Source organism: Arvicola amphibius, chromosome 6 (genome assembly GCF_903992535.2).
Source record: "Arvicola amphibius chromosome 6, mArvAmp1.2, whole genome shotgun sequence".
In the NCBI taxonomy this organism is placed as follows: Eukaryota; Metazoa; Chordata; class Mammalia; order Rodentia; family Cricetidae; genus Arvicola; species Arvicola amphibius.
Window position 1 is genome coordinate 122,746,036 of NC_052052.2, and position 27,649 is coordinate 122,773,684.

Sequence of the window (27,649 nt, forward strand, 5' to 3'; positions counted from 1 at the left end):
TAGAGGGTCTCCTAGGAAACCGCTGATTCCACAGCAGGTGGCGGAGGAGGAGAGGGAGCCCTTTGACACGCCTGGTCTGGCAGCCTCACTTGGGGAAGTGAGAAGTTTGGGCACTTAGCCTGTTGAGAAGTCGGACTCAAAGGCGGGCTCAGTGGGATGGCGCCCCAGTAGTTGTTAACGCTAGGGAGACAGGGGAGGACTTCAGTGGGTATCGGGCTCCGACCATCGGCACTCTGCTCTGAACTCTACCAAGCTCCATTTCACACGAGAAGAAAATGCGTCTCGCATCTGTAAACCAACTTACTCCAGGGCGGAAGTAGACCTGGGCTTCTCCGTTTCTGCCATTCAGAAAAGTTGCTGATAATTCAACCTTTTTCAGGCAGTGGGAATCGCCGGCAGTTGGATGTGTTTCAGAGTGCTTCACACACAGGGAGGGGCTTATGCGGTGTCTCCGCCCGGCTTCCCGGGACTTCTACAAAGCCATCTTACTTTTAAAGGAGACGAGGCCTAGGCACTAAGAGGAAACACAACCAAATACTACGGATCCACAAACGCCTGGGTGTCCGGACCGCACGGCCAGGGCTACGCTGCGCACAGTGCACTGGGCGGCCACCACCGACCCCTAAGCCGGGTACGGGGGCTCCAGCTCCGGGGTCTCCAGGACAACGCCGAGGACACCAGCCCGCTCCCTAAAAGAGCTCGGCGCGCGAAGCCAGGCCCCGCCCCCGGCCCACCTCTTCCGTTCGGCCCGTGGAGTCTGCGCGGCCGGGGGATCCGTTCCGACACGGCCACGTTGCCCTGTAAGCCAGCCGGCGGCGCCGGGTCCCCGACGCCCCTCTGCTCGGCCCCCGGCCGGGCTCGGGAGTCCAGGCCTTCCCGCGCTCTCGGCGGGGTGCAGCGGTGCAGGGATTGGTCCGGCCGCCGAAGAGCTCGGTGCGCCTCCGCCATACCCTCGGAGGCCCCGCCCCGCTCGGGAGAGGAGAAGCCGAGCGAGCGCGCCGGGCTCAGCCAGAGCTCGGCTCCGGGCTCATGCCCTGCGGCCCAGCCTGCCCGCGACATGGCCTCCGGGAGCGTGGCCGAGTGCCTGCAGCAGGAGACCACCTGCCCCGTGTGTCTTCAGTACTTCGCGGAGCCCATGATGCTCGACTGTGGCCACAACATCTGTTGCGCCTGCCTGGCCCGCTGCTGGGGTGCGGCGGAGACGAACGTGTCTTGCCCGCAGTGCCGGGAGACCTTCCCGCAGCGCCACATGCGGCCCAACCGGCACCTGGCCAACGTGACCCAGCTGGTGAAGCAGCTGCGCACCGAGCGGCCGTCGGGGCCCGGCGGCGAGATGGGCGTGTGCGAGAAGCACCGCGAGCCGCTGAAGCTCTACTGCGAGCAGGACCAGATGCCCATCTGCGTGGTGTGCGACCGCTCGCGGGAGCACCGTGGCCACAGCGTGCTGCCGCTCGAGGAGGCGGTGGAGGGCTTTAAGGTAGGGCCGGGCCGGCGGACAAAGGGGCGAGCCGGGGGCTTCCCGGGGCCTGCCTCCGAGAAAATGGCGAGCCGGACGTGGGGCCCGGCGCCGTCATTTCCTCCCTGTCGGCTGCGGAACCTCCGCGCTCAGACTCGGAAGGAGAACCTGTAGCTGGCGGGGCCAGAAGCGTCCCCACCCCCAGGCTTTCCCCCCTGCGCCCCCCTATTAACTGCCTCAACGCGTGCGGGGCAGGGACGGCGCGAGGAGACCCTCCCTTTTGACAAAGGAGTTGCTCATCAAGCCACGTCCACTTCGATAGGCTTTGGAGACCTCGAACTCCACCCGGCCCGGGATAGCAAACCAGACAGTCGCTGCTGGGCGGCGAATTCACGTCAAGCAATGCCTATCACTTAATCTATGTCCCCAGCTCTTCCCTGTAACCTGTTTTAGACGCTAATGGAAATAAACAGCTCTTTCCTGCTTGAGTAAATCATTTAGCCACTCTGAGACACGGGAGAGAACAGTTATTACGAAGAGTAAGTGAACTCGCAAGCCCTGAAGAGGCCTTTGTGGACTGTTGAATAAACACTGGAGTGGCTACACAATAATGCAAAAACGTTGCTTATAAAGGAGTTCTAAAGTGGCAAGGAGTCTATTTTGAGGACTGCAGGGACACAGACACCCTGAATTATATTTGTTTAAATGTGAGCTTATCCAAATGTCAGTTCTGTTTACATAGCTGACACCTGTACCCGTTCACTCACCGTGAGCGGTTGTAACATGGGAAAGTGATGTTTAAAGATTTCTGTGCCCGAGGAAAATAAGTCATTGTCTCTGTCTTCCTCCAAGGAACTTTGTGTTCCTTAGCTTTTGAGCCTCCTTACCCAGATGCCTCATAACTTAGGCAGAACTGGTAGGTGGCTCAGAGTTCAAATAGCAAGCCGCTCCAGCAGAGCTGTGCCGACCCCTGCACTTTGGGCTCTTCCCAGGAGTGGCATTGTGGTCTGACAGCTCATCTGGGCCTTGGCATCTGTAGTTGGGTTCCTGTGTGATAAGCAGAGTAACGTCTTGAACTGACCAACTGTTTGCTTTCTTAAGGAACAAATCCAGAATCGGCTGGACCATCTAAGAAGAGTGAAGGATTTGAAGAAGAGACGGCGGGCGCAGGGGGAGCAGGCGAGAGCTGAGCTCTTGGTAAGGGTCCCGTTCTCCAGCCTGCAGAGCATTGTATCTGGATGGCAAACTTGTGAACTACTGTCTCTGATAGTCCTTGGGAAAACTTAGTGTTGGTCAGGGTGCAGTGAAAAACTTCAGAGGTGTCAGCTCTGGGAGGTTTGTCCAGAGAGAGACAGCCTTTAGGAACCCAGAATCTTGGGTTTGCCTCTTGGCTCTGGCACTTGCTGGTTTAGGTGGAGAGGTGGTGCAGCCTCTCTGGGCCTTAATTTCTTGTCTGTGAAATAGAGATGTTGGGTGAAAGCTATGGTTGTCCAGCACGCCAAAATGGTAAATGGTTTGTTTGGGGCCCAGTCAAAGACCAAGTGGGAAGATGGGACAAGGTTGGTAAGTGTTTTACAGCAAGAAACAGACCTGTGCCAGGCAAATTGTTCCTGCCAGGGTGTGAGTCACACCCCTTTTGGAAACATTGATCTTTAAGGTTTCTTTTAGCTTTAATTTTGTACATCTAAGACTGTATTGTATGCTTTATGCCTTTGAAAGACTTACCCAGCTGATAAGAGGTATGAGCTTAGGAAAAGTGTTGATAAGCCAAGGTGTGGATGTGCATGCGCACACAAGTGTGCTACAAAGATGCCTAGTAAGTGCTAAGAAAGTTGGTTTGGTTAGAGGTGTGATGGGGTGGGGGTGGGGGTTCTTGGGACAGCTGAGTTCAGGTCAGAAAAGGGCCAGTAGTATTTTTAGCTTTGTGGGTTTATACAAGCCAAATCACAACTAAACAGCTCAGTTATTTTATCTCAAAATCAGCCATGTCTAATATATAAATGAGTGGGTGTGGCTGGATTTAAGGAAAATGTTTCTTGAGTGTTCTAGAGTCATTTGTTGACCATTTGTTATTTATTTAGAAATAATTTAACTGTGTAGTCCAAGAATATATTAAACTTTGAATATTCTTTGCTTGGTTTCCCCAGGCGCTGGGATTACAGGTATGCCCTGCCATACTTGTAATCCCTTAGGTAGAACTCTTGGTTTCTTGAGATGAGGTCTTCCATAGCCCAATTCATTAGTTAAAGCCCCAATCTTTCCATCCCTGTCTTCCAAGTGCTAGGAAACCAGGAATGCACTGGCACACCTGCCTCTACAGCTTCTTGGCAGTGGAGGAATGTGGTGAAGAAGAAAAAATAGACAAACTGTAATAGACACATTGTGTAGGACAGCTTCAATGCCAAACCCATAAGCACTCCCCAAAAATCATAAAGGATCACATAAAGGGACCAAGTAAGCGAGTCTAGGAAAGTGTGCGTGATCATTCCGGATCATCTCCACGGGGTACACACCTAACCCTGCCACTTCTGTATAGCTGTGTTTCGCGACTCTACCAGGCAGGGTATGATCTGATCTTGTCCTTAGGTGCTTATGGGCTCCAGGCATATAGAACCAACCATGTCTTCTCTCCCCTCTTTAAATGCCTGTGCCATTGGCTCAGCCTAAAAAGCCTATCTAACTCATGCTTACATGGTATTCTACAAGATCCTGTGTGAACATGGATTTTGTGGAGACTATTGAGCTTCACCCATTGTCTTTACCCATCATGACGGTGTCTCGTGAACCTATCACTTTTGACAGAGTCCCTTACAGTCAGGGATTATTTCTTAATTACCATTGGAGTAATTCAGTTCATGGTCATTGTGTGTCTGGTGTATAAAGACTAGAGAGAGAGAAGCTGTTATAGTTTGAAATGAGGTCTTGGGATTAAGTCATTGGGAAGACTTAACAAGAGTTCTAGAAGTGAGCCTTTCCTATTCGCTACCTTTGCATGTCATGTACAGAGCCTGACCCAGATGGAGAGGGAAAAAATCGTTTGGGAGTTTGAGCAGCTGTATCACTCCTTGAAGGAGCACGAGTATCGCCTGTTAGCTCGCCTCGAGGAGCTCGACTTAGCCATCTACAACAGCATCAGTGGTGCCATTGCTCAGTTCTCTTGCAACATCTCTCACCTCAGTGGCCTGATTGCCCAACTGGAAGAGAAGCAGCAGCAGCCCACCAGGGAACTCTTACAGGTAAGCAGGAAAGCCCTGCAGGACAGGGCAGCTTTACCATTGCCAGGCAGTGTTCATGATGCCCTTTGTCCTTTGTAACTGCTTAAGTGTTGGGCACTTAAGGAAAACTGTATACTAGAAGTTGTTGAAGTTGTTTTTTGGTTTGTTTGGTTTTAGAGTTGTGTGTGTGTGTGTTTTGAGACAGGGTTTCACTGTAGCTTTGGAGCCTGTCCTGGAACTAGCTCTTGTAGACCAGGCTGGCCTCGAACTCACAGAGATCCGCCTGCCTCAGCCTCCCGAGTGCTGGGATTAAAGGCGTGCGCCACCACAGAAGTTGTGACTGACACGATTCAGTCAGTTCTCCAGCTGCTGTGTATCATGGAAAGGGCAAAAGAAAACCCTAATCATTGGGCCCCTCCTGCACTACCTGATTGTGGGCCCATCCCTTGGCGCTGTTAGGGCTTCATTGATGGATCTCATTTGCTCAGGATCGATATAATAAAGAATTTGAACCACATCTCTTTCAAGGCCCTCTCATTATCCTGAAATTTTAAAATATATGTGTATATTACCACAGCCAGAGGACATGGGGTAGAAAACAGGTGCAGTTTGCCTGAGCATTGCTGTAGTTGCCTGTGCTAGTGTAGCTGAGAAGAGCCAGTGTACTCCCAGGGCAAGACCACAGTAGACGATGTACTGCCTGCCTTCCTGTCCTGTCTTCCATTGATACAGGCGCTATGGTGAGCACTGGAATTAAGTGGCAGGTAAATAAACTTCCTTAATTATGTTTTAGTTTGAAGTTCAGACAGTAACTTGTTAAGTGTAAATGGTTATCACATATGTTAATAAGTGCCTGAAGAAGAATGCTTAAAAGAAATCCCACACTAGCTCAGAATTGAGAAATAGACATTTATTTAGGGGTAGACTCACAAATCAAAATCCTCTGCTGAAACGGAGATCAGAAACCAAATCCCACAGCTCTACATCAGCATATATAGTATATAAGAGGCCACGTCCCAGTGGGCTGGTAACCACTGGCTGTAAGACTTCCTACAGCAAATGCCTTTTAAAACAGGTCATAGAATAGTACAATAGTGAGCAAATTATGACCTGCCTTTTGTTTCTGTTGGTGCTTGGAACTAAGTAGGTTTTTATATTTTAAGATGTTTGGGAAAGGTGAGAATGTTTTTCATCGTAGGTGAAACTGTATGAAATTGAGGTTAAGTGTCTGTTAGTTTCCATAGCCATGCTCGCTCATACACACAAAATTCATCCCTGCTTTCCAGTACATCAGTAGGACTGAGTATTTATGTACATACTGAAACATAAACTGTTTACCATCTAACTCTTCAGGCACAAGAAGGGCAGACAGCTTAAGCCTTGATGAAGGTCACTGTTTTATTGCTAGAGAGAGAAGGGAGAGTTTGAAAAGGGGGCTATTGACCTGTGAGGCAGAATGACCAGGATGGTGGAGTAGATGACAGTCTTGATGTAGTTGATGCCCAGCAATAGCAGAGCTCTCAAAATGACTGATGGCGTCACGTAGAATTGTCACAGGAATAATTTTGAACAGGAACCATGTCAGTGTTGAAAAGTGACCAGGTTGGGTGAATAGAAACTGTCAGTAGAGACTGTTGGAAGGATGATGATGGAGAAGATTCCTAGAGACAAGACTAATGTGCCTTTATCTGGAGGGACTACTTGGAGAAACTAAACATTTTAAAAGTGGGGGGAGGGTGTCTACGGTAAAGATCAGGTAGATCAGTACAAACTGATGGGACATCAGAAGTCTATGCTACTAAAGGGTTGGGGGGTAGAGTAGCACATTAGCTCACAGAAGGTCCTCGGTGGTTTGGGAAGAAGCCATTGCAATGTCTAGGCAAGCCTCTGCGCTCTGAGGCACGGTAGGATTGTTAGCTTAGTGACCGATTGATGATGACTGATGATAGGTAGATATGAACATGTGACGGTGGGGGCATGTATGTGCCATGACACCCATGTGACAGTCAGAGGACAAGTACGTGGGTTCCGTCCTCTCCTTCCACCTTTATGTGGGTTCTAGAGATCGAACTCAGGTCATCAGGCTTGCAAGGTAGGTGCTCTTACCCACTGGCCCCCAGTGACAATTTATTTATTGGACTATTCTGCTCTTTGTGGGTGATGTTGGCTGCCTTGCTTTCTTGGGTCTTCACTGCTCTCATGTAAGCACTGAGAAACAGTTGGGCCTGTTTGGACAGGTTATTTTTTTTTTTTTTTTTTTTTTTGCATGGAAAACATAAATCTCACCATTTCAAAATGTCATTTCTGTAGCACAAATATTGCATTTTAAAATAGTGAATTCAATTTTCAGCTTACTGTTTAGATCAGAGCACTTTTATTACCTCCCAAAAGAAACCCCATTCCATTAAGCAGTCCCTTTCATTCCTTTCTACTTCTAGTCCCTGTATCTGAGCTTTTACATTCTGGGTGTTCAGTAAAGCCATACAGTATGTAGACTTTTTAATTCTAGCTTCTTTTACTTAGCATAATTTTTTCAATATTCATCCTCATTGTGGAATGGATTAATATTTTATTTTTTATAGCTTAATGATATTCCATTATGAGTATAATCTACTCTTCAGAGATTCACCTACCTCTGCTTCCCAAGTGCTGGTATTAAAGATATGTGTGCCTGACATACATACATACACACACACACACACACACACACACACACACACACACATATATATATATTATGTTCATTAGTGTTTTGCCTACTTGTATGTCTGTTTGAGCGTGCCAGATCTCCTGGAACTGGAGGTACAGACAGATGTGTGCTGGGAGTTGAACCTGGGTGCTCTGAAAGAATAGCCAGTGCTCTTAACCATTGAGCCATCTCTCTGGCCCCTTATCCTATTCTTTTTTTAGACAAGGTTTCACAGTGTATCACTGACCGACCTCGAATTTACAGAGATATGGAATTATACGTGCGCACCCACATCCAGCATGTTTTGGGGAATCATAATGGCCTTTTGTTTTAGTGTTTTTTTGTTTTTGTTTTTGTTTTAGACAGGGTCTCACTATGTAGCTCTGGTTTGCAGTGAGCATCTGGAAGAAAACTCAAGGAGTGCAGTGTCTCATGAGTTTCCTTTTCTTTTCTCTTGCAGGACATTGGAGACACACTGAGCAGGTACACTTTTCTGTCCTTGTGTTGTAAATCAAGACTGGGCTCACATCTATAAATCTGAATTGGAGACTAGTGCCTTAGAAGAACCTTATTGAATTGCTGTCTCTCACTGAAGAGTCTTATTGCCCAGAGAACTTTAGAACTTGGCTGAGTCTGATGGCTCACACCTCTAATCACAACACTTTCTAAGCAGAGGCAGACAGATCTTTGTAAGTTCAAGGCCAGCATGGTCAACATAGTGAGTTCCAGGAGTTCCAGGACAACCACAGCTACATAGTGAGACCCTGTCTTAAAAAAAAAAAAAAAAAAAACCACTTTGGAACTTTTGACAAATTGATGTTGAAGTGAGAGAGTTCACTTAAGGGATATTGTGATTGAAAAGAGCACATTAATGACTTGGCTCTGCAAATTTCAGAGTTTTTTCCATTTCCTTATCTCATTCTTTATAAAGGGAAATAAGGCCTTAAGGAAGATGTGACTGGCTTGGAGTTATTTAATTACTGAGCGGTCACATGGATTCTGGCTCTGGTCGTTTGTCTCCTGTGCTGTCAAGTGAAAAGCGAGTGTAGCTCAGTGGTGTGATGTGTGTTTGCCATAAACAAGCCTATGGTTTGATTGCTAGCACTAGAAAGGGAGGGAAGAGAGGAGGGAAAGACCAGACCAGAAGGGGAGAATTTGGAGCAGGCAAGAAATCAAGACAGGACCAGATGGTGGTGGCACATGCCTTTAATCCCAGCCCTTGTGAGTTCGAGGCCAGCCTGATCTACAGATCTAGTTCTGGGACGAGCTCCAGAGCTACACAAAGAAACCCTGTCTCAAAAAAATAGGAAGACAAGACAGTTATAACTGCAGGTCGGGTGTTTAGGCTTTGGAAGGATGACGTTTACTATGAGAGAACCTACAGGATGAGACTGACTTTGACTTTGGCAAAGCTGAATTGTGATTAAAAATCCTTCAAAGGAAAATACAGTTTGATGGGCTGGCTAGGAGATGTGTATAGATGACTGGTCCTCACAGCTGCTGAGATGGAGAGGAATTGGAAGTTGTAACATTCACAGTTGGGTGGTCAGTTAAGTAAAGCTATGTCTCCCAGATTTGGGTTTGGTTTGGTTTGGTTTTGAGATAAGTTCTTCTATAATGAGCTGGTCGTGAACTCTGATCCTCCTGCTTCAGTTTCTTACACTGAAATTATAGGCAGTAATTGAGCTGCAATGCCAATTTTGTGTTTTCTTTGTATGGAGTTTGTGTGGGGTTTGGTTTGGTTTTTCCCTGTTCTGCAGTACCAGATATTGAACCCCGGCCTTCGGCACTCCATATGCCCTACTCTATTTTCTGGTTTTTGATGCAGGGCTGGGATGGCAAGACATCAACCTTGCATGAGAGTCACTATCTCAGAGCCTAGAAATCTGTAAAGATTAGTTTTGGGACCACAGAAATATAGTTTAGCAATTGAGAGCTCTTGCTGACTCTCCCAGAGACTGAAGTTTGCCTTTCAGCATAAGTTGTCTGTTACTCCAGATCCAAGGGATACCTTTTCTAGCATCCACAGGCATTCGACTATGTGACATCACACAGACACACATACACATAAATAAAATAACTTTTTTTTTCAATTTGGTTTTTCGAAGCAGGGTTTCTCTGTAGCCCTGGCTGTTCTGTAACTCACTCATTTGACCAGGCTGGCCTTGAACTTAGATCCACCTTCCTCTGCCTCCCCAGTGCTGGGGATAAAAGTGTTAGAAGTTTTAAGACAAGATCTCACTTTGTAGCCCTGAAGCAAGGAGTGATCCTCATGTTCCTGCCTCCCGAGGACTGGAATTGCAGGGAGGAGCAGTGCCCCACTGAGGACTTACTGTTCACAAAACCATGAGCTGGTGCTTTGGGAGAGATGAAAATGAGCAAGGTTATCTCTCACTTTCACCTCTAAAGGTGATTTAGAAGGAAGTTGTGGGAACTTGTCGTAGCCAGTTTTAAAGACTACCTGCCCACTAGTGTTAGACAGGTTAGTAAAGCCCTAGCCTGGGCCTCAGAAGGTTGGAGAAGGTAATCACATGTGGTTTGTTGTTTTATTTTAGGGCTGAAAGAATCAGGATCCCTGAGCCCTGGATCACACCTCCAGATCTACAAGAGAAAATTCATATTTTCGCCCAAAAATGTCTGTTCTTGACAGAAAGTCTGAAGCAGTTCACAGGTAATATGAGGAGAGGAAGTGGGTTAGTATTCTGATGTCTGTATGTTGTGATCATCTATCTGCGGGTGCATTTTCCAGTCAGAGTAATATAAACTGAATCTCTTCTCTTTTATCTTTAGAAAAAATGCAGTCAGATATGGAGAAAATCCAAGGTAAATTTGCCTATTTTCTGGACTCTTGATGTTCTAAGTTTCTTGGGGAGCAGCTGAGTGTATTGAGAGCTCAGGAGGGTCAGCAGAATGTAAGTGCAGTGCCTTTTTGTGCAGACCTGCTGACCTGAGTTTGAGACGTGGTATAAGGGGAGAACCAACTCCATGTGCAGTGTGATATGTGACCCCTCACACGCACACATACATCATGCACAGACTTCCCTGTTTACATTATTATTGTTGTTTTAACTTGGGTTTTGTTGAGACAGTCTTAATATATAACCCGGTCTAGCCTTAACTCACCAGCCTGCTGCCTCAGAGCTTCAATTCTGAGATTAAAAATGTACCATAGCTGCCCTCCGCAATGACATTTAGTTCAGTGGATAGTTCAGAAGTGGCTTTCCTCAGTCTGATTCTTGTTTATTTCTCTTCCTCTTCCTTTGCCACTTCAAAGACTCTTGTGTGAAATCCACATAAATTCATGATGGCAGTGGTTGTCATTTGAGCCACTCGGCCTCTACGGCAGACGGGTTGTACAAACTAAGAGTTGTAAATATGTATGTCATGCATTTGAACTCTTAGCCTTTGCAGAGTCAGGTCGTGCTATGGAAGGTGGAATTCTTGATTGTGACTCAGTCTGATACTTGGTTCTGCCAAGTCCACATGTGTTATCTGTATAGCCAGGGCTCTCAAGCCCTGAAAACCCTTCTGTGGGCAGAGTATGACAGCCGTGCTCATGAGCCTGACACTCGGCAGCTGGTCAGGGCAACTGTCATGAATTTGAAACCGTCCTTGACCAAATAGTGAGTTTCAGGTCAGCCTGGGTTACATAGTAAGACTGTCTTTTAAAAAAAATAAAATAAAAAACAGAAGAGCCGAGCATGTCTTTAATCCCTGCACCTGGGAGGCAGAGGCAGGTGGATCTCTGAATTTTATGCCAGCCTGGTGTACAAAGCAAGTTCTAGGACAGCCAGAGCTGTTACACAGAGAAACCCTGTCTTAAAAAAATGAAAATGAAAGAGAAAAAAAAAATTTCTGGGTAAATAAGCAGATATGGCGTTATAACAGTGAACTTAGAAATCAGTGCCCCGTTGACATAAGGGTTCTGGAATGCCAATAGATTCCACTGCTTTATGATTTTTAACCAAATTAAATTCACTTAACGTGCTTCCTAGAAAGACACAGAGGTTCAGTAACTTTTCTTTCTTGTTCTTTCAGAATTGAGGGAGGCTCAGTTATACTCAGGTACGTGCTAGAGGACGAACAATGTTGGAGAAAGGGGTAAAAGCCCATAAATCTAACCACTATGAGAAGTGGTTCAGGGCTGCCTGAGTTTGGATCCTTTGGTTGCATATATGCAAAATAGCATGCAGCCAGAAGTCTCTGGTTGTTTCTATGTGCTTTCTAAAGTGATATCTTTGTCACTTTAAAGAATTGTAGAATACTAGACACATGGGTCCCCAGAAGCAGAAAATCCCACTCTAGTGTACCTTCCCACCCAGTGTCTGGGGCAGTGTACTGTTTGTTTGCCCCAGCAGAAATGATTTAATCAGCTCTTTTCTTATTCTCTTTCTTTCTTTCTTTCTTTCTTTCTTTCTTTCTTTCTTTCTTTCTTTCCTCTCTCTCTCTTTCTTTCTTTCTTTCTTTCTTTCTTTCTTTCTTCTGTGCTGTTGAGTCTGGGGTTCTTAGCTTTTCAGTGGTATGCTCTGGGCAAAAATTTGACAAATCCTAGACATCCATCTTTAAGTTATGATTCAGAGACTGCGTCAGTCTGGTTCCAGGAAACCCAAATCTGAGGTATGTTTACTTCCAGCCTTTAGTTATTAGGTCTTCTTTAATTGGGACAAAGGCTGTTATCAATGTTTATTTATTTAAACATTTTAAGTATTTGGAATATAAGTATATATGTGTACCACATGCCTGTCTGCTGCTCACAAAGGCCAAAAAATGGGGTTAGATTCCCCTAATCTACAGTCACAGGTGGTTGTGAGCCACCATGTAGGTGCTGGGAACAAAACCCAGGTCTTAAGCAAAGGCAGCAGTGGCTCTCAACTGCTGAGCCATCTCTTGCCTTTGATATTTGGTTCTTTTAATATTGGCTGAGTATGTCACACATAAGATGCTTTAAAAAGCAGTACTCTGCCCTTGGAATTTACAGTCTGACTGGAGATAAGAGGTATGCCCAAGGCACAAGAAAGACAAGTTGGGGCTGGATATGTAGCTCATCCGCAGGGTGAGTAGACTTTGTGTATGGGTAAGGGCCTTTGTTAAATCCATAGCACTAAAAGAAAGTGGGTGAGGGTAGGTAGGTGACTTTTGTGGACAGATTGTTGAAAACAAGGGTCACCTCACCTGTTACCTATCATGAATTTTTTTAATGTTTACTCATTCTTTGAGAATTTTCTTCAATATTTTGATATTGTCTTTCCTCTGCTCCATCTCCTCCCACATACTCTTTTACATCCCTAACCATCCTACTACATGTTCTTTCTCTTAAAACTAACAAACCAACAACAACAAAGAAAAATCAACAGCAGCAAAAACCATGGGATCCAATTTGTGTTGGCTGATAACTGAGCATGGAGCCACCCTGGAATGTAGTTGATATACCCAGTATCACTCTGTTGAAGAAAACTGATTTTCCCTTTCCAAGCAGCTATCTTTTGTGAATAGCTTCTCTTCTAGGGGTGACACTTTGGGCCCACTTTCTCTCTTCCACGCTAGGATTTTGTCTGGTTTGAGCTTGTGCAGGACTTTGTACATGCTGTCACATTGTATGTGTGTTCACACGTGCATCTGCCCTGTTGAAGTCATCTACCACTTCCAGCTCATAAAATCTTTCTGCCCCCTCTTCTGCATAGTAGACTCCTGAGCCTTGAGAGGAGGAGTGTTATACAGACATCCCATTTAAGACTGAGCATTCCAAAGTCTACACTGACCAGTTGTGGCTCTCTGTGTTAGTTACAGTTCTAATGCAAAAAGAAACTTCTCGATGAGGGTTAAACAATGTAGTTATCTATGCTTATAGCATGTGTCATTAGTAGTCATTCTATTGGACTGTTTATTTAGCAGAATAACTGTTCCCTAGGACCTCTGACCTATGTAGCCTCAGATTCTTAATCTTACTGACATTGTCAAGTATGGGTTCCATCTTGTGTAGCAGGCCAAAAATTCAGTTATAAAGTGGTTGGTTACTCTCATAACATTTGTGCTACTGTTGTACTAGTGGGCGTGTCTTACAGGCAGGTCATTATTGCATCATAGGACTCTGAGTTGAGTGAGATTGATTGATGATGACTTTTCTCCTCCAGTAGCAGTTATAGCGCCTTTAAACTAGCAGGTTGGGTGAAGCTTCCACGTTGAGTGCCAACTCAGTTTCTTCCTGTTCTGTGATATAACTGTGGTATCTTCAGCAACAGGGACTTACATCAGATTGTTGAGCATAGCCAATAGTGTTGGCAATGGCCTGTAATGTGACACCATTGAGCAACAACTCAAAAAATTATGTACCTCATTCATGGTCCTAGGAGAAGGTTATTTGGTAGTTTCTCTTGTTTAGTTGGGATATTGTCCCCAGAATCCCATTATATGGTAACTTCTTTTAAATTAATTTTATGTGTGTGTGTGTGTGTGTGTGTGTGTGTGTGTGTGTGTGTATCTTAGGAAGCTTCTAGAGTATTATGTTTCCATGTGACTTTTTCCTAACGACTTTAGTGCTGTCTTTTCCCCATATAACCCTTTGTACCCTTCCCTCCCATTGCCATTTAATCCTCCTAAACTCCCCCTTATCTTTTTGTTTTGTTTTCATTGTTTTTTTGGGGGGGGGGCAGGGTTTCTTTCTGTGTGTAGTCTTTACTGTCCTGTAACTCACTCACTCTGTAGACCTAGCTGGCCTTAAACTCAGAGACCCACCACTCTCTACCTCCCAAGTGTTGGGATTAAAGGCTTGCACTACCACCACCCAGCTAAAAAAAAATCTATTGATGCTATAATAATGGGATTATTTCCTTGATTTCTTTCTAAGTATGTTTGTCATTTGTATATAGAAAGACTACTTATTTTTGTGTTAATTTTATATCGTGCTACATTGCTGAAGTGTTTATGAGCTGTAGAAGTTTCCTGATATACTCTTCAGGGTCTTTTATGCTTAAAACATTATGTCTTCTTCAAATAAGAATATGATGAATTCTTCCTTTTCTATTTGTATCCCCTTGATCTCCTTCTGTTGTTCTAGTCCTCTAGCTAAGACATCAAGTACTATACTGAATAGGTATGGAGAAAGGAGATAACTGTCCTGGCAAAGTAAAGGTTTTATTCCATTAGTACTGGATTCTGGTTAATCATAGGTGTTTCTTCAGCTCCAGCTGACCAGACATCACTCATTCTTTTTTTTTTTTGTGTGTTTTTTTTTTTTGTTGTTGTTTTTTTTTTTTGTTTTTTCGAGACAGGGTTTCTCTGTGGCTTTGGAGCCTGTCCTGGAACTAGCTCTTGTAGACCAGGCTGGTCTCGAACTCACAGAGATTCGCCTGCCTCTGCCTCCCGAGTGCTGGGATTAAAGGCGTGCGCCACCACCGCCCGGCTACATCACTCATTCTTAACACAAAAATACCACACAGAGACCACAGTAGAGTCTTTGCTTCTTCCGGCAGCTTCACAAGCCAGGCCTCCATCATTTGCATTTCTCTGAACACTCTTCCTTTCCAAGCGCAAACAGAAGAGCCTACTGAGCTGTGAATACCCAAAGGCTTTTCCAGCCTAAAGTTCAAATGCAGTCACAGTCCTCCAAAAACACATGGTCAGACTGTATACCAATGTCCTGCTTCTGTTACTAATTCTGTCTTTGTTAAGGTTTCTGTTGTTGGGATGAAACAACCACAACCATAAATAACTTGCAGAAGAAAGGGTTCATTTCTTTTACACTTTTGTCCATCACTGAGGACAGTCAGGGCAGACATTGTTGTAGAGGCCATGAAGGAAAGCTGCTTACTGACTAGATATGGCTTGTTCAGTCTGTCGTCCTCCCCCCACCCCAAGCTGAAGACTGAACCCAGGGCCTTGTGCTTGCTAGGCAAACACTCTACTACTGAGCTCAGTCTGCTTTCTTAAATACCTCATATCCATCTACCCAGGGGTGACATGAATTATCCACAATGTTAAATTAAAAGTTGAGTAATGGAGTAATCAGTTTAAGACAAACCAGGCAGCCAGGTGAGGTGGTGCATACCTTTAATCAGCACTGAGTTCAAGGCCGGTCTGGTTTACAGAGTGAGTTCCAGGGAAGCCAGTTCTATGTAGAGAGATCGTGTCCTAAAAAAAAAAAAATTCTATGCAGAGACCAGATATGATAGTGTGTATGCTTGTAACTCCAGCAGTTGGGGAGCTGAAGCAGGGGGATCAGGATCTTAAGACCATGTTTTGCCACATTGTTTGAAGCTAAGGTATCTGATCTACATAGATTGTCTCAAAAGGGGGAAGGGGAAACATGAATAGCGAGTAGATATGCAAGACAGAATCTCAGAAATGAAAGAATGGTTTGAAAGATGGCAAGTTGGGCAGATTCTCAGTTCTTTAATGAAAATTCTGAACTTCAAAATGTCTGTAAACATTGTATGTTTTTCAGTAAATTAATTAAAATAGCAACTCCTGGTGCTAGAGACATTACTCAGGTTAAAAACACTCACTGGCAACTCTTTCAGAGGTCCTGAGTTCAATTCCCAGAAACCACATGGTGGCTTACAACCATCTTTGATGAGATCTGGTGCTGTCTTCTGTTGTGTGGACATACATGTAGGCACAATGCTGTGTATATAATAAATAAATTTTTAAAAAAAATCTAGCAACTTTTTGTGACCAGGAGCCTCTATCTATTCTAATGTGACTATGTATATTTCCTGTCACTTCTATTGATGCCAGAATTTTCAAGTTCAGTACTTAGACATATGTACAGAAGTCTCATATACAGTCAGTGGGGACTGAGCCTTAGACATGAGAGAAGAGTGGAAAATTGTATTAGTTTCATTGTTAGCCACAGAGAGGTAATTAGCTAATGTAATGATAAATTTTTAGGTTTTGGTGCCAGGTCTTGCTGTATAGCAATGGCTATGTGACCTAGACTGGTCTGAAACTCGTGAAGATACTCCTGCCTCTGTCTCCTTAGTGTGCCACCATGCCTGGGTCCAACAGTAATTTTTGAAATACGCAGTTTACAATGTGTTTGATCATAAAATGAGTACAACCTCTAGTGGGCATCTCTGCTGTGTTCCAGGGAAGTAGGCAAAATGCAGGTGGGCTCGAGTGGGCTCTTCTGACCTTCAGCTGACCACCCCTCTTTCTTTCTACAGTGGATGTGACCCTGGACCCAGACACAGCCTACCCCAGCCTGATCCTTTCTGATAATCTTCGTCAAGTGCGGTACAGTTACCTCCAGCAGGACCTACCAGACAACCCTGAGCGGTTCAATCTGTTTCCCTGTGTCCTGGGCTCTCCATGTTTCATCGCTGGGAGACATTACTGGGAGGTAGAGGTGGGAGATAAAGCCAAGTGGACCATAGGTGTCTGTGAAGACTCGGTGTGCAGAAAAGGTGGGGTGACCTCAGCGCCCCAGAATGGATTCTGGGCAGTGTCATTGTGGTATGGGAAAGAATACTGGGCTCTTACCTCCCCGATGACTGCCCTCCCCCTTCGGACCCCTCTTCAGCGGGTAGGGATTTTCTTGGACTATGATGCTGGTGAGGTCTCCTTCTACAATGTGACAGAGAGATGTCATACCTTTACTTTCTCTCATGCTACCTTCTGTGGGCCAGTCCGGCCCTACTTCAGCCTCAGTTACTCGGGAGGGAAGAGCGCAGCTCCTTTGATCATCTGCCCTATGAGTGGGATCGATGGGTTTTCTGGTCATGTGGGGAATCACGGTCATTCCATGGAGACCTCCCCTTGAGGAGGTGAACTGAGACCACAAGTGCTGTTGGCTGTGGTCCTACCCCAGGCACACAGGATCTTGTCGACCTGGCAGTTCCTGTCCATCAAAGCCGGGTGTCCTTAACCATTTCCCATGCCCTTACAGAAAGAGACCATATGTTCATGGTCTCTACTACACTTTCCCTTCCCTTGCAGGTTGTGAGATGTAATGAGAAGTATTGCTATTTCCCAGAAATAAAATCCAGATTCCTCCTCCTGTGTTTTACACTTTTGTTGGTTTTTACACATGACTGAAATAGATGAAGACTATGGATAGGATTTAGAGAACCGCTTGCAAGGTTCCTGTCCTGGCTTTTCTCAGTGATGAACTGTGTTGTAGAAGTGTAAGCCAAATAAACCCGTTTCTCCCCGAGGTGCTTTTGGTCAGCGTCTATCACAGCAGCAGAGAAGCTGAGAGAAATTGTTACTAGGCTTGTGAAAATGCTGTGGTAGTCCTGGCCTTGTTTTGGGAAGGACTGTGGAAGTGTTTGGAACTTTGGTTTGGAAAAGCCATTGAATATTAAAAGTATAATGGGCTGTGGGGTCTTGGAAAATAAGAATGTTGAGAGAAACACAGATGATAGACCTGACTTGTGAAGCTGCAGACACACAGACTACTGGGGTCATTTGTGTGATTTTCCAGTCTGGTCTACAAAGCGAGTTCCAGGACACCCAGCCGATACTGTTACACAGAGAAACCCTGTCAAAAAAAAAAACACCAAAAAAAAAAAAAAAAAAAAGACAGAATGTGTGATTTCTGGACAGCTGGGGCTGAAGAATTGACTGTGAGCAAGAGGCCAGCACCACTGACGTGAAACATTTGCTTTATTGGGACAGTCGATAGTGGTCAACTGGGGTGAAGATCAGCTGATTAACAACAGGCTAGCCCTACTGAGGTGAACTCTTCTGGGAAGTATTTCCTCCAGGTCTGCACAGAGAGACTGTGGTCCAGAGGAGGCCAATCCTGCATCTCAAGCTTGGTAATGTGTAAGCATCTCCCATGTGGTACTTGGTTTGACTGCATGAACAAGGTTAAAGGGGTCATGGAGAGAAGCTGAGATTTGGCATCCTGTAGTAGCGACATAGTCCCTGAAGAGAGGTGTGGCCAGTTGCAGCGGAGAGCCCGGCATATTGGCGATGACGGGACTGTAGGATGGCCAGCAGGTCCAGCAGCAGACGTGGGCCTGTCACACGAGTTTGTCTACATAAGGTGGAGCCGGAGAGGCGAAGCTTTATAAGCCTTTTGGAGCCCAGAAGATCATGAGTCCTAAATGTTGGACGGTTACTTAACTATTCAAATTGGGTTTTATTTTGGTTTGTTTGTGACTGTGCTCTGGTTCTGCTCTCTTGAAGTGTATGTAACTTGTATTTTGATTTTACAGGAATCCACTTAATGAGATTTTGGACAATTTAAAGGGACTTTGGAGTTTAAAAGTGTTTGAATTTTTTAAAGCCTATGGAACTTGAACATATTTTTATTGCTGTTTGTCTGTGTGTATGAGTGTGTGCATGTGTGCATGAGTGCAGGTGCCAACATCATCTGGGGAGAAGGAGCCTCAGCTGAGAAGACACCCCCAGCAGACTGGTTTGTCGACAAGTCTGATGGGGTGTTTTCTTCATTAATGATTGATATGGGGAAGTACCAGCTGACTGAGCAGTTCCATGCCTAGTCAGGTGGTCCTGGGCTGTTTAAAAAAGCTATCCAATAAGCAGTGGTTCTCTGTGGTTCTCCTTCAGTTCCTACCTCCAGGTTCCAGCCTGAGCTCCTGCCTTGACATCACTCAGTGGTGGACTGTAATGTGGAAGTGTAAGCCAAATAAACCCTTTCCTGCCCAAGATGCTGTTGGTCAATGTTTTATCATAGCAATGGAGAATAAGACAGTTTTTGGACCGTGTCTCCCTTCTCAGAACCCGGGATGGATCCACAGATTGTTTGAATGACTCCCTTTCTCCTAACTTTATTTTCATGTTCTTTGGGATTATTTGGGTGAAACCATTTTGCAATATGGGTTTGTAATCCCCTCCTACGTAATAGCTTCCTTCCACATAGTTTATAGAGCTAGTTTCTCAGTGCCCTGTCTCTGTTTCTAATGATGAGAAGATAATGTGCATATCCATGGCCTGTAGCCCTTGTGTTGTCTGACCCTTGGGAGAATGTTTCCAGGCCTGTGTGTGTTCATCTGATTAGTACTATTATGGGGTTTTGTTTTTGAGACAGAAGCTCTTTGAACCCACACCGGGCTCACTTAGTATGCCCTTCCTGCCTTGACCTTTAAGGTGCTAGATTATAGGACAGAAGCAATATGCCCACCTTTTTCTTGTTTAGGTGATTTTTATTGGCTAAGAAACAATGCAGCCCTAACTGAAATAGATTGGAGGGCTCAAGACATTCTTCCCAATGCTAAATAACCAGTCCAAGCTTGTAGGTAAGGTCACCATGTGCTACAGAAGATGAGACTGGGAAAAAAGTCTCAGGAATTTGTATCTTAGTTGCTTCTGCTCATGGTCCCAGAATACTAGATTGTTAGGTTGTATACACATTATACACACTTATTCCTGGTCTAACATTGGGCTTCTGTGGCCAAAGACCATTAGATGTGTCCTGATGAATGAATAATGCCCTAATATTCATTTTTTAGGTTTTAAGGAATAGTACAACCAACTAGCGACCCAGGTGCTTCCACAAGGCAGAATTAGCTTCTACTGATAGTAAATGCTTAGAATAATACGCTTGTATTTGACGACACTGCTTGACTTTTCTGCACAGTAGCTTAGTACTCTTCACAACTTAATGACATGTATACAATTGCCCTTGTGTTGCAAATGAGCAGAAAGGATCAATGATTTATGTAAGGTGTGCAGCTAGGAAGCAGCAGAGCCAGGATCTAAAAGTGAGATTTGATGTGGCCACCACATACATCAACTTCTGCTGCCTAGTGTATGTATGTATATATGTATATATATATATATATATATATATATATACACACACACACATATATGTATGTATATATATATATATATATATTGCTCTCTACATGTGAAGTATTGAGCAGAATGGAAACTTGGAAGTGCTGATTTGCTGGTTTGGAATACCTGCCTTAGCACTGTTCACTACAGAAGATCTACAACTGAAAAATGGGTGGAATCTAAGTCAAAATTACAGGCCCTTTCACTTAGTCTTTAGAGAGAAAGAAAAACCCAGAAAGAGGGCATTTCATACCTATCCAAGGATGTGTGCCACCATGCCCGGTAATGGGGCAGTCTCCAGACAGACAGGATCTCACACGGGGCTTCCTTTGGGCACAGTAGACTGCTACAGTAGTTGCAGCTTCTCACTGTACTTTTACTAGAAGCAAAACTGGAGCAGCAAAGTAGCCTTGTACTTAATGAAGTTCCCAGGGTGAATGAAAACACGTATAGAGGGAACTTGAGCCAGCATGATGGTTCAGAGAAAAAAAACTGGCTGAGCAAGCTTAGCAGCCTGAATGTGATCCCTGAAACTCAAAGTTCCACAGAGTTGTCTCTGACCTCCACACATCCACCATTGGCATGCATGCCCACCTACATGCTCGTGCAGACTCAGTGATACTGAATTCAACATTTGTTTAGGTAGGGCTAGCAAGATGACTCAGTAGGTAACTTTCTGCTGCCAAGCTCAACAAACTGGGTTTGTAGAAGGAAAGAACTGAAGATGTCCTCTAACCTCTATATGTACTATGGGTGTGTGGGTGGGTGTGCACATTTGCACAAATATTTATAAAAAGGGATTTTTGAATATTAAGGGTAGAATTTAATGCTGAGTGAAAATATCAGTCTTAAGTTTATGAACAAAAAGATTGTCATTACTTAAATGTGTGGGAAGATGAGCAAGAGGAGGCAGCAAGGGTGATGTTATTGGTCTTTTTTTGTGGTGGCGAGTTCAAGAGTATTTACGATTTTAACTTTTAAAAACAATCCTGCTATTTTGAATGGGATTACATGGCCATCAAACTGGGCTGGAGAGACAGTGCAACAGTTAAGAGCACTTGTTCTCGCAGAGGACCCTGGTTTGCTTCTCCATACTCCAGTCCTGTTGGATCTGATGCCTTTCTCACCTTCACAGGCACCAGACACAGGTGGAGTGCACATACATACTTGCAGGCAAAACCCTCAAACACGTAATTCTTTTTAAAACTAAGTGAACCCGAAGCTAATTGTGAATGTATTCATCTTCAGAATGGTAAGTAGCCTCTTCGTTCACTGAATTGGAATATGAACTCTAATGGCAGACATGAGGGTCAGTCCGTTTCTTTAGGCACCTGGTCCTTGGAGCATCTAGTTAATTATATATTAGGGTTTAGAAGCCTTTCATTCTTTTATTGCCGCAGGAAATTGTCCACACATGCCTTTGGCCACTTCTTTTTCTTCCTGGTACATCACCTTGAAGAGGAAAGGAGGCCTAGAAGAGATGCTCAGAGGATAAAGGGAAACTAAACATGGCCCTTACCTTCCACCAATACATTTAGAACAGAGGATATGCATAGTTTCCAACCATTTAAAGGCAGTATGAAATTAAGGACAAATGGCTGTCAGATGGGTAATGGTAATTTGTTGCTACCATTTATCTCAAGTCCACACCAATAGAAAAATTACTTCCCTCACCGTTCCCCCTCTCCAGTATAAATCTTAAACGGTTCCTAGTGTGCCAAGGATGGTGTTGTCTCTTATTCCATGAAAGACAATGACTCTGACTCAAAATACATAGTTAGCCAGTTTTGGGTGCTGCAGCTGGACCTGACTCCCAGGAAAACACAAGATAACTTTCCGTCCTTGTAAAAGTTGAAGTCACTCAAGGACCAAGATAAAATGATACAACTAAGGAATTTGGGACAAATTAAACAGCATTGGCTGTAGGTCGCCTTTGCGTCAGTAACCAGGAAACAGAAATGCTAGGTCTGCACTTCTGTATGCCCTTCCTGTGCTCCTCCACCTTCCTGAACTCTCAAACCCAAAACCGTAGTCATGCAAGGCAAGACCACCACTGAGCTAATTAATGCATTGGTCCTTGTGCTCTGAGGTCATGAGACATAAGTCATAGCTAAGTCCAGCTGTAAACTGTTGTGATTAAATTACTAAATCCTTGTCCCTTGTTTAACCTTCCTCCTTTATGACATCTCTGTGAAAAAAATAATGAGAAATACACAAAGTGGTGGATTATTATTGAGGAACTGACTCTCCTAGGTTGCTACATTATCTTCGATTCTAAGGTATATGCACACATTGACAGTATTGCCCTGCTTTACTTACGGTTTCTGTGATTTAAAAAAAAAAAAAAAAAAAGTACCCTGACAAAAGTGACTTAGGGAGAAAGAATTGATTTTGGCTCCCAATTCCCAGCTGCAGGTCATCACAGCAGGGTAGTCGGGGTGGCGGGAACTTGAAGCCGCAAGTTACATCACAGCCAAGAGAAGAGAAGATGCATGCTTGCTCGCCCATGCTCAGCTGCCTCTCTCCTCACTCAGTCCAGGCACAGCCATGAAAAGGTGCTGCCCACATCCAGGGTAGATCTTCACAACTCAGCCCCCATCAAGAAGCTTCCTCGCTAGGGCTGGAGAGAGAGCTCAGTATGCACACTTCAGCTCGTAACCATAGAACTTCAGTTCAAGGGGATCCAGTGGCCTGGGGCACCAGGCACACATGACACACAGACATACATTCAGGCAAAACCCCATACACACAATGAAAAAGGAAGTCTTTCACAGGCTAACCCAACTCAAGCAATTCCTTATTGAGACCCTCTCCTGAGTGATTCTAGATTGTCCTAAGTTGACAATCAAAACCAAATATCACATGCTCCTGGTTACATCTCCTTTTCTGTATTAAAGAGGAGTGTAAATGTACTTGGGTGTGCCTTCTTTATGGGGTTAATTTTGTGTTCAAAGTTTGAAATTTAGTAGGACATTTGAAGGTATCCACATCGGGTACCTTCATGGCTCTTCATGCACAGCCTATGCAGAATGTCTATGAGATCTGAGCTCTAAATCCAGTTCAAGGTTTGTGATATGCAAGAAGAGAAGAGTAGGGGGAAGTGAAAGCTGTCTGTCTGTCTGTCTATCACTAGAAATCAAACCCAGGGCCTTCTTGGTAAAACTTTTTTTTTTTTTTTTTTTTTGGTTTTTCGAGACAGGGTTTCCCTGTAGTTTCTAGAGCCTGTCCTGGAACTAGCTCTTGTAGACCAGGCTGGCCTCGAACTCAGAGATCCGCCTGCCTCTGCCTCCCGAGTGCTGGGATTAAAGGCGTGCACCACCACCACCCGGCTTGGTAAAACTATTTCACACAAATTAAGAATATATACACTTAAACTCCTGTACCATCTTCCAACTTCAACAATTACCAGTTCGTGTTGAATCCCATTTTGAATTTCACTTCATTTAATTTCAGTCTTCTCATATTACCCTAGTAAATTCTGGACAGAATATGGGGAAATTGAGTACTCTATAAAGGTCGTGGGTGTCAGTGCTGGGTCAGTGCTAAGTTCTTGCTTACCTGTGAAAGAACTTGGGTTCAGCCCCCATAAGTCATTGTGTGACAGAGAAGAGAACTGAGGCTTTGGAGTTTTGCTGTTTTGTTTGCTGAGACAAAGTCTCAATATATATAATATATATAAACTGACGTTGAACTACCCATGTATCCCAGATTGAGAGTCAATTCCTGATCTTCCTGCCACAGCCTTAAGAGAGTACAAGTGAGTCCCAGCTCTTTTTAATTATGCAGTCACCTGTCAGCTTGCTTTTTTCCCCCGTCCCCACCACTTCTTCCGGTAATCTGCCAGACTTTCAAATTCCCTCTGGTAAGATGCTCTCATTAAAATGGAGGATTGGGGGCTGGAGAGATAGTTCAGTGGTTAAGACCACTTGTCGCTCTTGCAGAGAACCAGAGTTCAGCATCCAGCCCCCCATCAGCGTAGGAATACCTGTAGCTCCAGCACTCTTCTGGCCCTCCATGGACACCCGTACACACATGGCATGTACTCAACATGGGTACATACACAGAAACGAAAAATAAATCTTAAAAAGTTTATATTGCTGGGGATAAGAACAGGGAAGAGTAAAGTATGGAATACGTTAAACCAATCAAAGAATTTATGAAAAACCTTATGGAGGATTGCTATTTTATAAGCTAATTAAAATATGATTTCAGCCAAGCAGTGGTGGTGCACACCTTTAAACCCAGTACTTACAAGGAAGAGGCAGGCGGATCTCTGAGTTGGAGGCCAGCCTGGTCTACAGAGTGAGTTCCAGGACAGCCAGGACACAGAGAAACCCTGTCTCAAAAGACAAAATCTGCATGAGTGGAAAATGCTTTCTCCAAAAGACAGGTTATTAAGTGAAGATTCAGTGCCAGGTGTGGGATAACTTCCCTATCAGCCACTTGGGGCACTCTATAAATTGCCCCCCAAGAACACAGATTGTTGCTATCAGGGCCACTGTAATTGGATAGCAAGGAACTATTGCTGAAGACATGACAGACTTTGGTTACAGGACATAGACAAGTCACGCCTGAATGCAAGAAATATTCCTGGCTGTCCTGGAACTTGCTTTGTAGACCAGGCTGGCTTCGAATTTACAGAGATCCCTGCCTCTGCCTCCCATGTGCTGGGATTAAAAGCATGGGCCACCACTAACTACCCAGCCATCTGTTTTCTAAAGGAAGAGTGTGGGTGGGAGGTGAGGAGGACTTGGGAGGAGTTAGGTAGGGGAAAAACTGTAATCAGATATATTGTTTAAAAGATTTATTTGCAATTTTTAAGAAGGATGAGAGAGGAAAGAAGGGAAGATGGGGGGAAAGGAAGGGAAGGAGAGGAGAAGGGAAGGGAAAAGGTTAACAAAATTCTTTTTGATCATATAGCTCATAGTTCCGCCAGATGGAAGGGTACCAACTGTTCAAAGGGACTTGATGAAATTCTTATTAATAAGAAAGAGATAAGGCTACTTGGGCTCTTGACAAGTAGAAACTGTATCACAAGGGTTTGTTTTTCATAAAGGGAGTCTTACAAATTAGTGAGGAAAGATGAATTTTCAATAAAAATGTAGTAAGGAACTGGAGAAGTGGCTCGGTGGTGGAGAGCACCTAGCAGCTCTTCAAAGGCCCTGGGGTTGGGTTCGAGGTGCTCCCACAGTGCCTCACATCTGTCTGTAACTGCAGTTCCAGAAGATCTAACCTATTGTGGCCTCCAGCGGCAACATATACATGCAGGCAAAACACCTCTGCACATGAATAAATAAAAATTAAAAAAATAAAAGCTTAGAAAGCAATTTACTGAGGAAATAAAGTCCTTCAGTGTAAAGGTTAAACCTTATAAATGTACTTAAAAATCCAAGTTGGGCAGTGATGGTGCATGCCTTTAATCCCATACTCGGAAGGCAGAGGCAGGTGGATCTCTGTAAATTCGATGCCAGCCTGGTCCACAGAGCGAGTTTCAGGACAGGCTCCAAAGCTACAGAGAAACCTAACCTGGAGCCGAAGGGTAGGGGTGGGGTTTCATCTCTTAGAATGTTTTGATTTTCCAAGTTGGTCAGTGTTAAGTCGATAAACTTTGATCTGGTGATTTCCATGGTAAAAGAAATGATGAGTCGTTGAGAACGGTCTCGGTTGCTCTTTCCACCCTGTGACAGAGCACGATGGCCCCGGGCAACTTATAAACACCATTTATTGGGGCTTATGGTTCTAGAGAGCGTCCATGATCACATGGCCAGGAGCGTGGGAGCGGGCAGGTGCTAAGAGTAGTAGCTAAGAGGCAGAGAGAGCGGGCTGGGAATGGCGCAGGCTTCTGAAACTTCCAACTCGCCCCAAGCAACACACCTCTTCACAAGGGCACATCCCCTAATCCAATCAGCGCAAGCAACCGAGGACCGTGTATGTATTCAAACATATGAGCCTATAGGGACTATTCTTATTCAAACCATCCCAAAAGATTCACACAAAGATAATGATTGTGTGTGTGTGTGTGTTCTTTTGCTTTAATTTTATTAAAACTTTTTTATGTGTATGAGTGTTTTATCTGCATGTCTGTATGTGCACGACCTTCATGCCTGGAGCCTACGGAGTTCAGAAGATAGGTTCCACACTTGTGGAACATCTTCAGTTACTAAAATTTGTGCAAAAAAAATATTTGACAACTTAGAACAGAAGTTTTCAACCTTCCTAATGCTGGGGCCCTTTAACAAAGATCCTCAGGTTACCTCAGCCATAAAATTATTTTTGTTGCTACTTCATAACTTTAATTTTGCTACTGTTATGAATTGTAAATATTTTTGGAGATAAAGGTTTGACAAAAGGGTTCAGAACCACTGACTCACAATGTATTTGTGTTTGTATTGTGTTTCTTTGAAAAGCAAATGGACAAGGTGATTCAGCTTTGATTTATCTCCATTTTCTGTAATTCATATGGACTTTGCAATTAGGAAAAAAATTATAAGAGGTTCCTTAACTATAGTCATTAATTATATCGATGCCTTGTTGGGTATCATTTCCTATATAACTTCCTTCCCAAAGAGCAATGGCTTATGAAAGAACACACAACAGACCCTGCATGTTGGAGGGAGGATCCGTGTTAACTATACTCTCGATTTTTTTCTAATATTTAAAAGTAGAGGGGCTGGAGAGATGGCTCAGCGGTTAAGAACACTGACTGCTCTTTGAGAGGACCCAGGTTCAATTCCCAGCACCCACATGGCAGCTCACAGTTGTCTGTAACTTCGGTTCCAGAGGATCTGGCACCCTCACACAGACATATGTGTAGGCAAAATGCAATACACAAAAAATAAAAATAAATCAATTATTTTTAAAAAAAAAAAAAATAAAAAAAAAAATAAAAAAAAAAAAAATAAAAGTAGATTGTAAAAGCAAGAGTTTGGAAAGCTAGGATAAGGTATACTGACCCCAAATTATTTCTCTTCGTGCAGAGAAAAGTACTTAATCTTTGCAGAAAGTTTAAAAAAAAAAAAAAAAAAAAAAAAAAAAAAAGGTCTCTGTGCTAATAAAAACAAACACAAAATTCTATCAAAGTTAATGAAAATTTGCAATTCTCTATGCCTCCTCCCTGAACTTAGCTTTAGCTCTAAATACAGCAGTTAAAGCACCAGTGTTCAAATACTGAACGCCCAGTGCTGTGCCCCGGGAGCCTCCCAGGACTCTGGGGTGCAATTCTGAGTCGGGCCGGAAGCAACAGAGCAGCCGAGACGGAGCCGAGACGGAGGCTGCTGAGCCTGTTTTCCTTCCTCCTTCCGTCTTCAAAATCTTGGCGAATGAGACGGTGGAGAACAGAGAAGCTCTGTCTTCAAAACAGTTACATCCCGTTTAACACGGAGACTTTTCCCTTCTTTTTTACGGGCAAAAGGGTTTTCTGTTTTCAGTCTACGGGTGGCCATCTTTTGTCACCGTTAACCAACAAATCTCAACGTTGCTACGTCAGAGGCGGTGCCAGGGCATTCTCTATATCAGGAAAAAATCTGCAGCCGGCTCCCGTGT

General features: G+C 44.3%; 1 protein-coding gene across 1 annotated transcript; it reads left to right on the top strand.

Moving 5' to 3' along the window:
* The first annotated feature begins 624 nt into the window (after positions 1–624).
* Positions 625–17,363, top strand: Trim27 (tripartite motif containing 27). The gene is made up of 8 exons (XM_038334073.2): positions 625–1,477; positions 2,558–2,653; positions 4,462–4,692; positions 7,821–7,843; positions 9,916–10,031; positions 10,151–10,183; positions 11,399–11,425; positions 16,522–17,363. The coding sequence occupies exons 1-8, from the start codon at positions 1,058–1,060 to the stop codon at positions 17,115–17,117; spliced, it is 1,542 nt and encodes a 513-aa protein (XP_038190001.1). The 5' UTR covers positions 625–1,057; the 3' UTR covers positions 17,118–17,363.
* The last annotated feature ends 10,286 nt before the right edge of the window (positions 17,364–27,649 follow it).

What these genes read in the sequence shown, in the direction of transcription:
- Trim27 (XM_038334073.2), top strand. Translation starts at nt 1,058, where the DNA reads ATGGCCTCCGGGAGCGTGGCCGAGTGCCTGCAGCAGGAGACCACCTGC. An exon ending in AGGCGAGAGCTGAGCTCTTG is followed by an intron (nt 2,654 to 4,461) that starts GTAAGGGTCCCG and finishes TGTCATGTACAG; the next exon opens with AGCCTGACCCAGATGGAGAG. An exon ending in ATTGGAGACACACTGAGCAG is followed by an intron (nt 7,844 to 9,915) that starts GTACACTTTTCT and finishes GTTTTATTTTAG; the next exon opens with GGCTGAAAGAATCAGGATCC.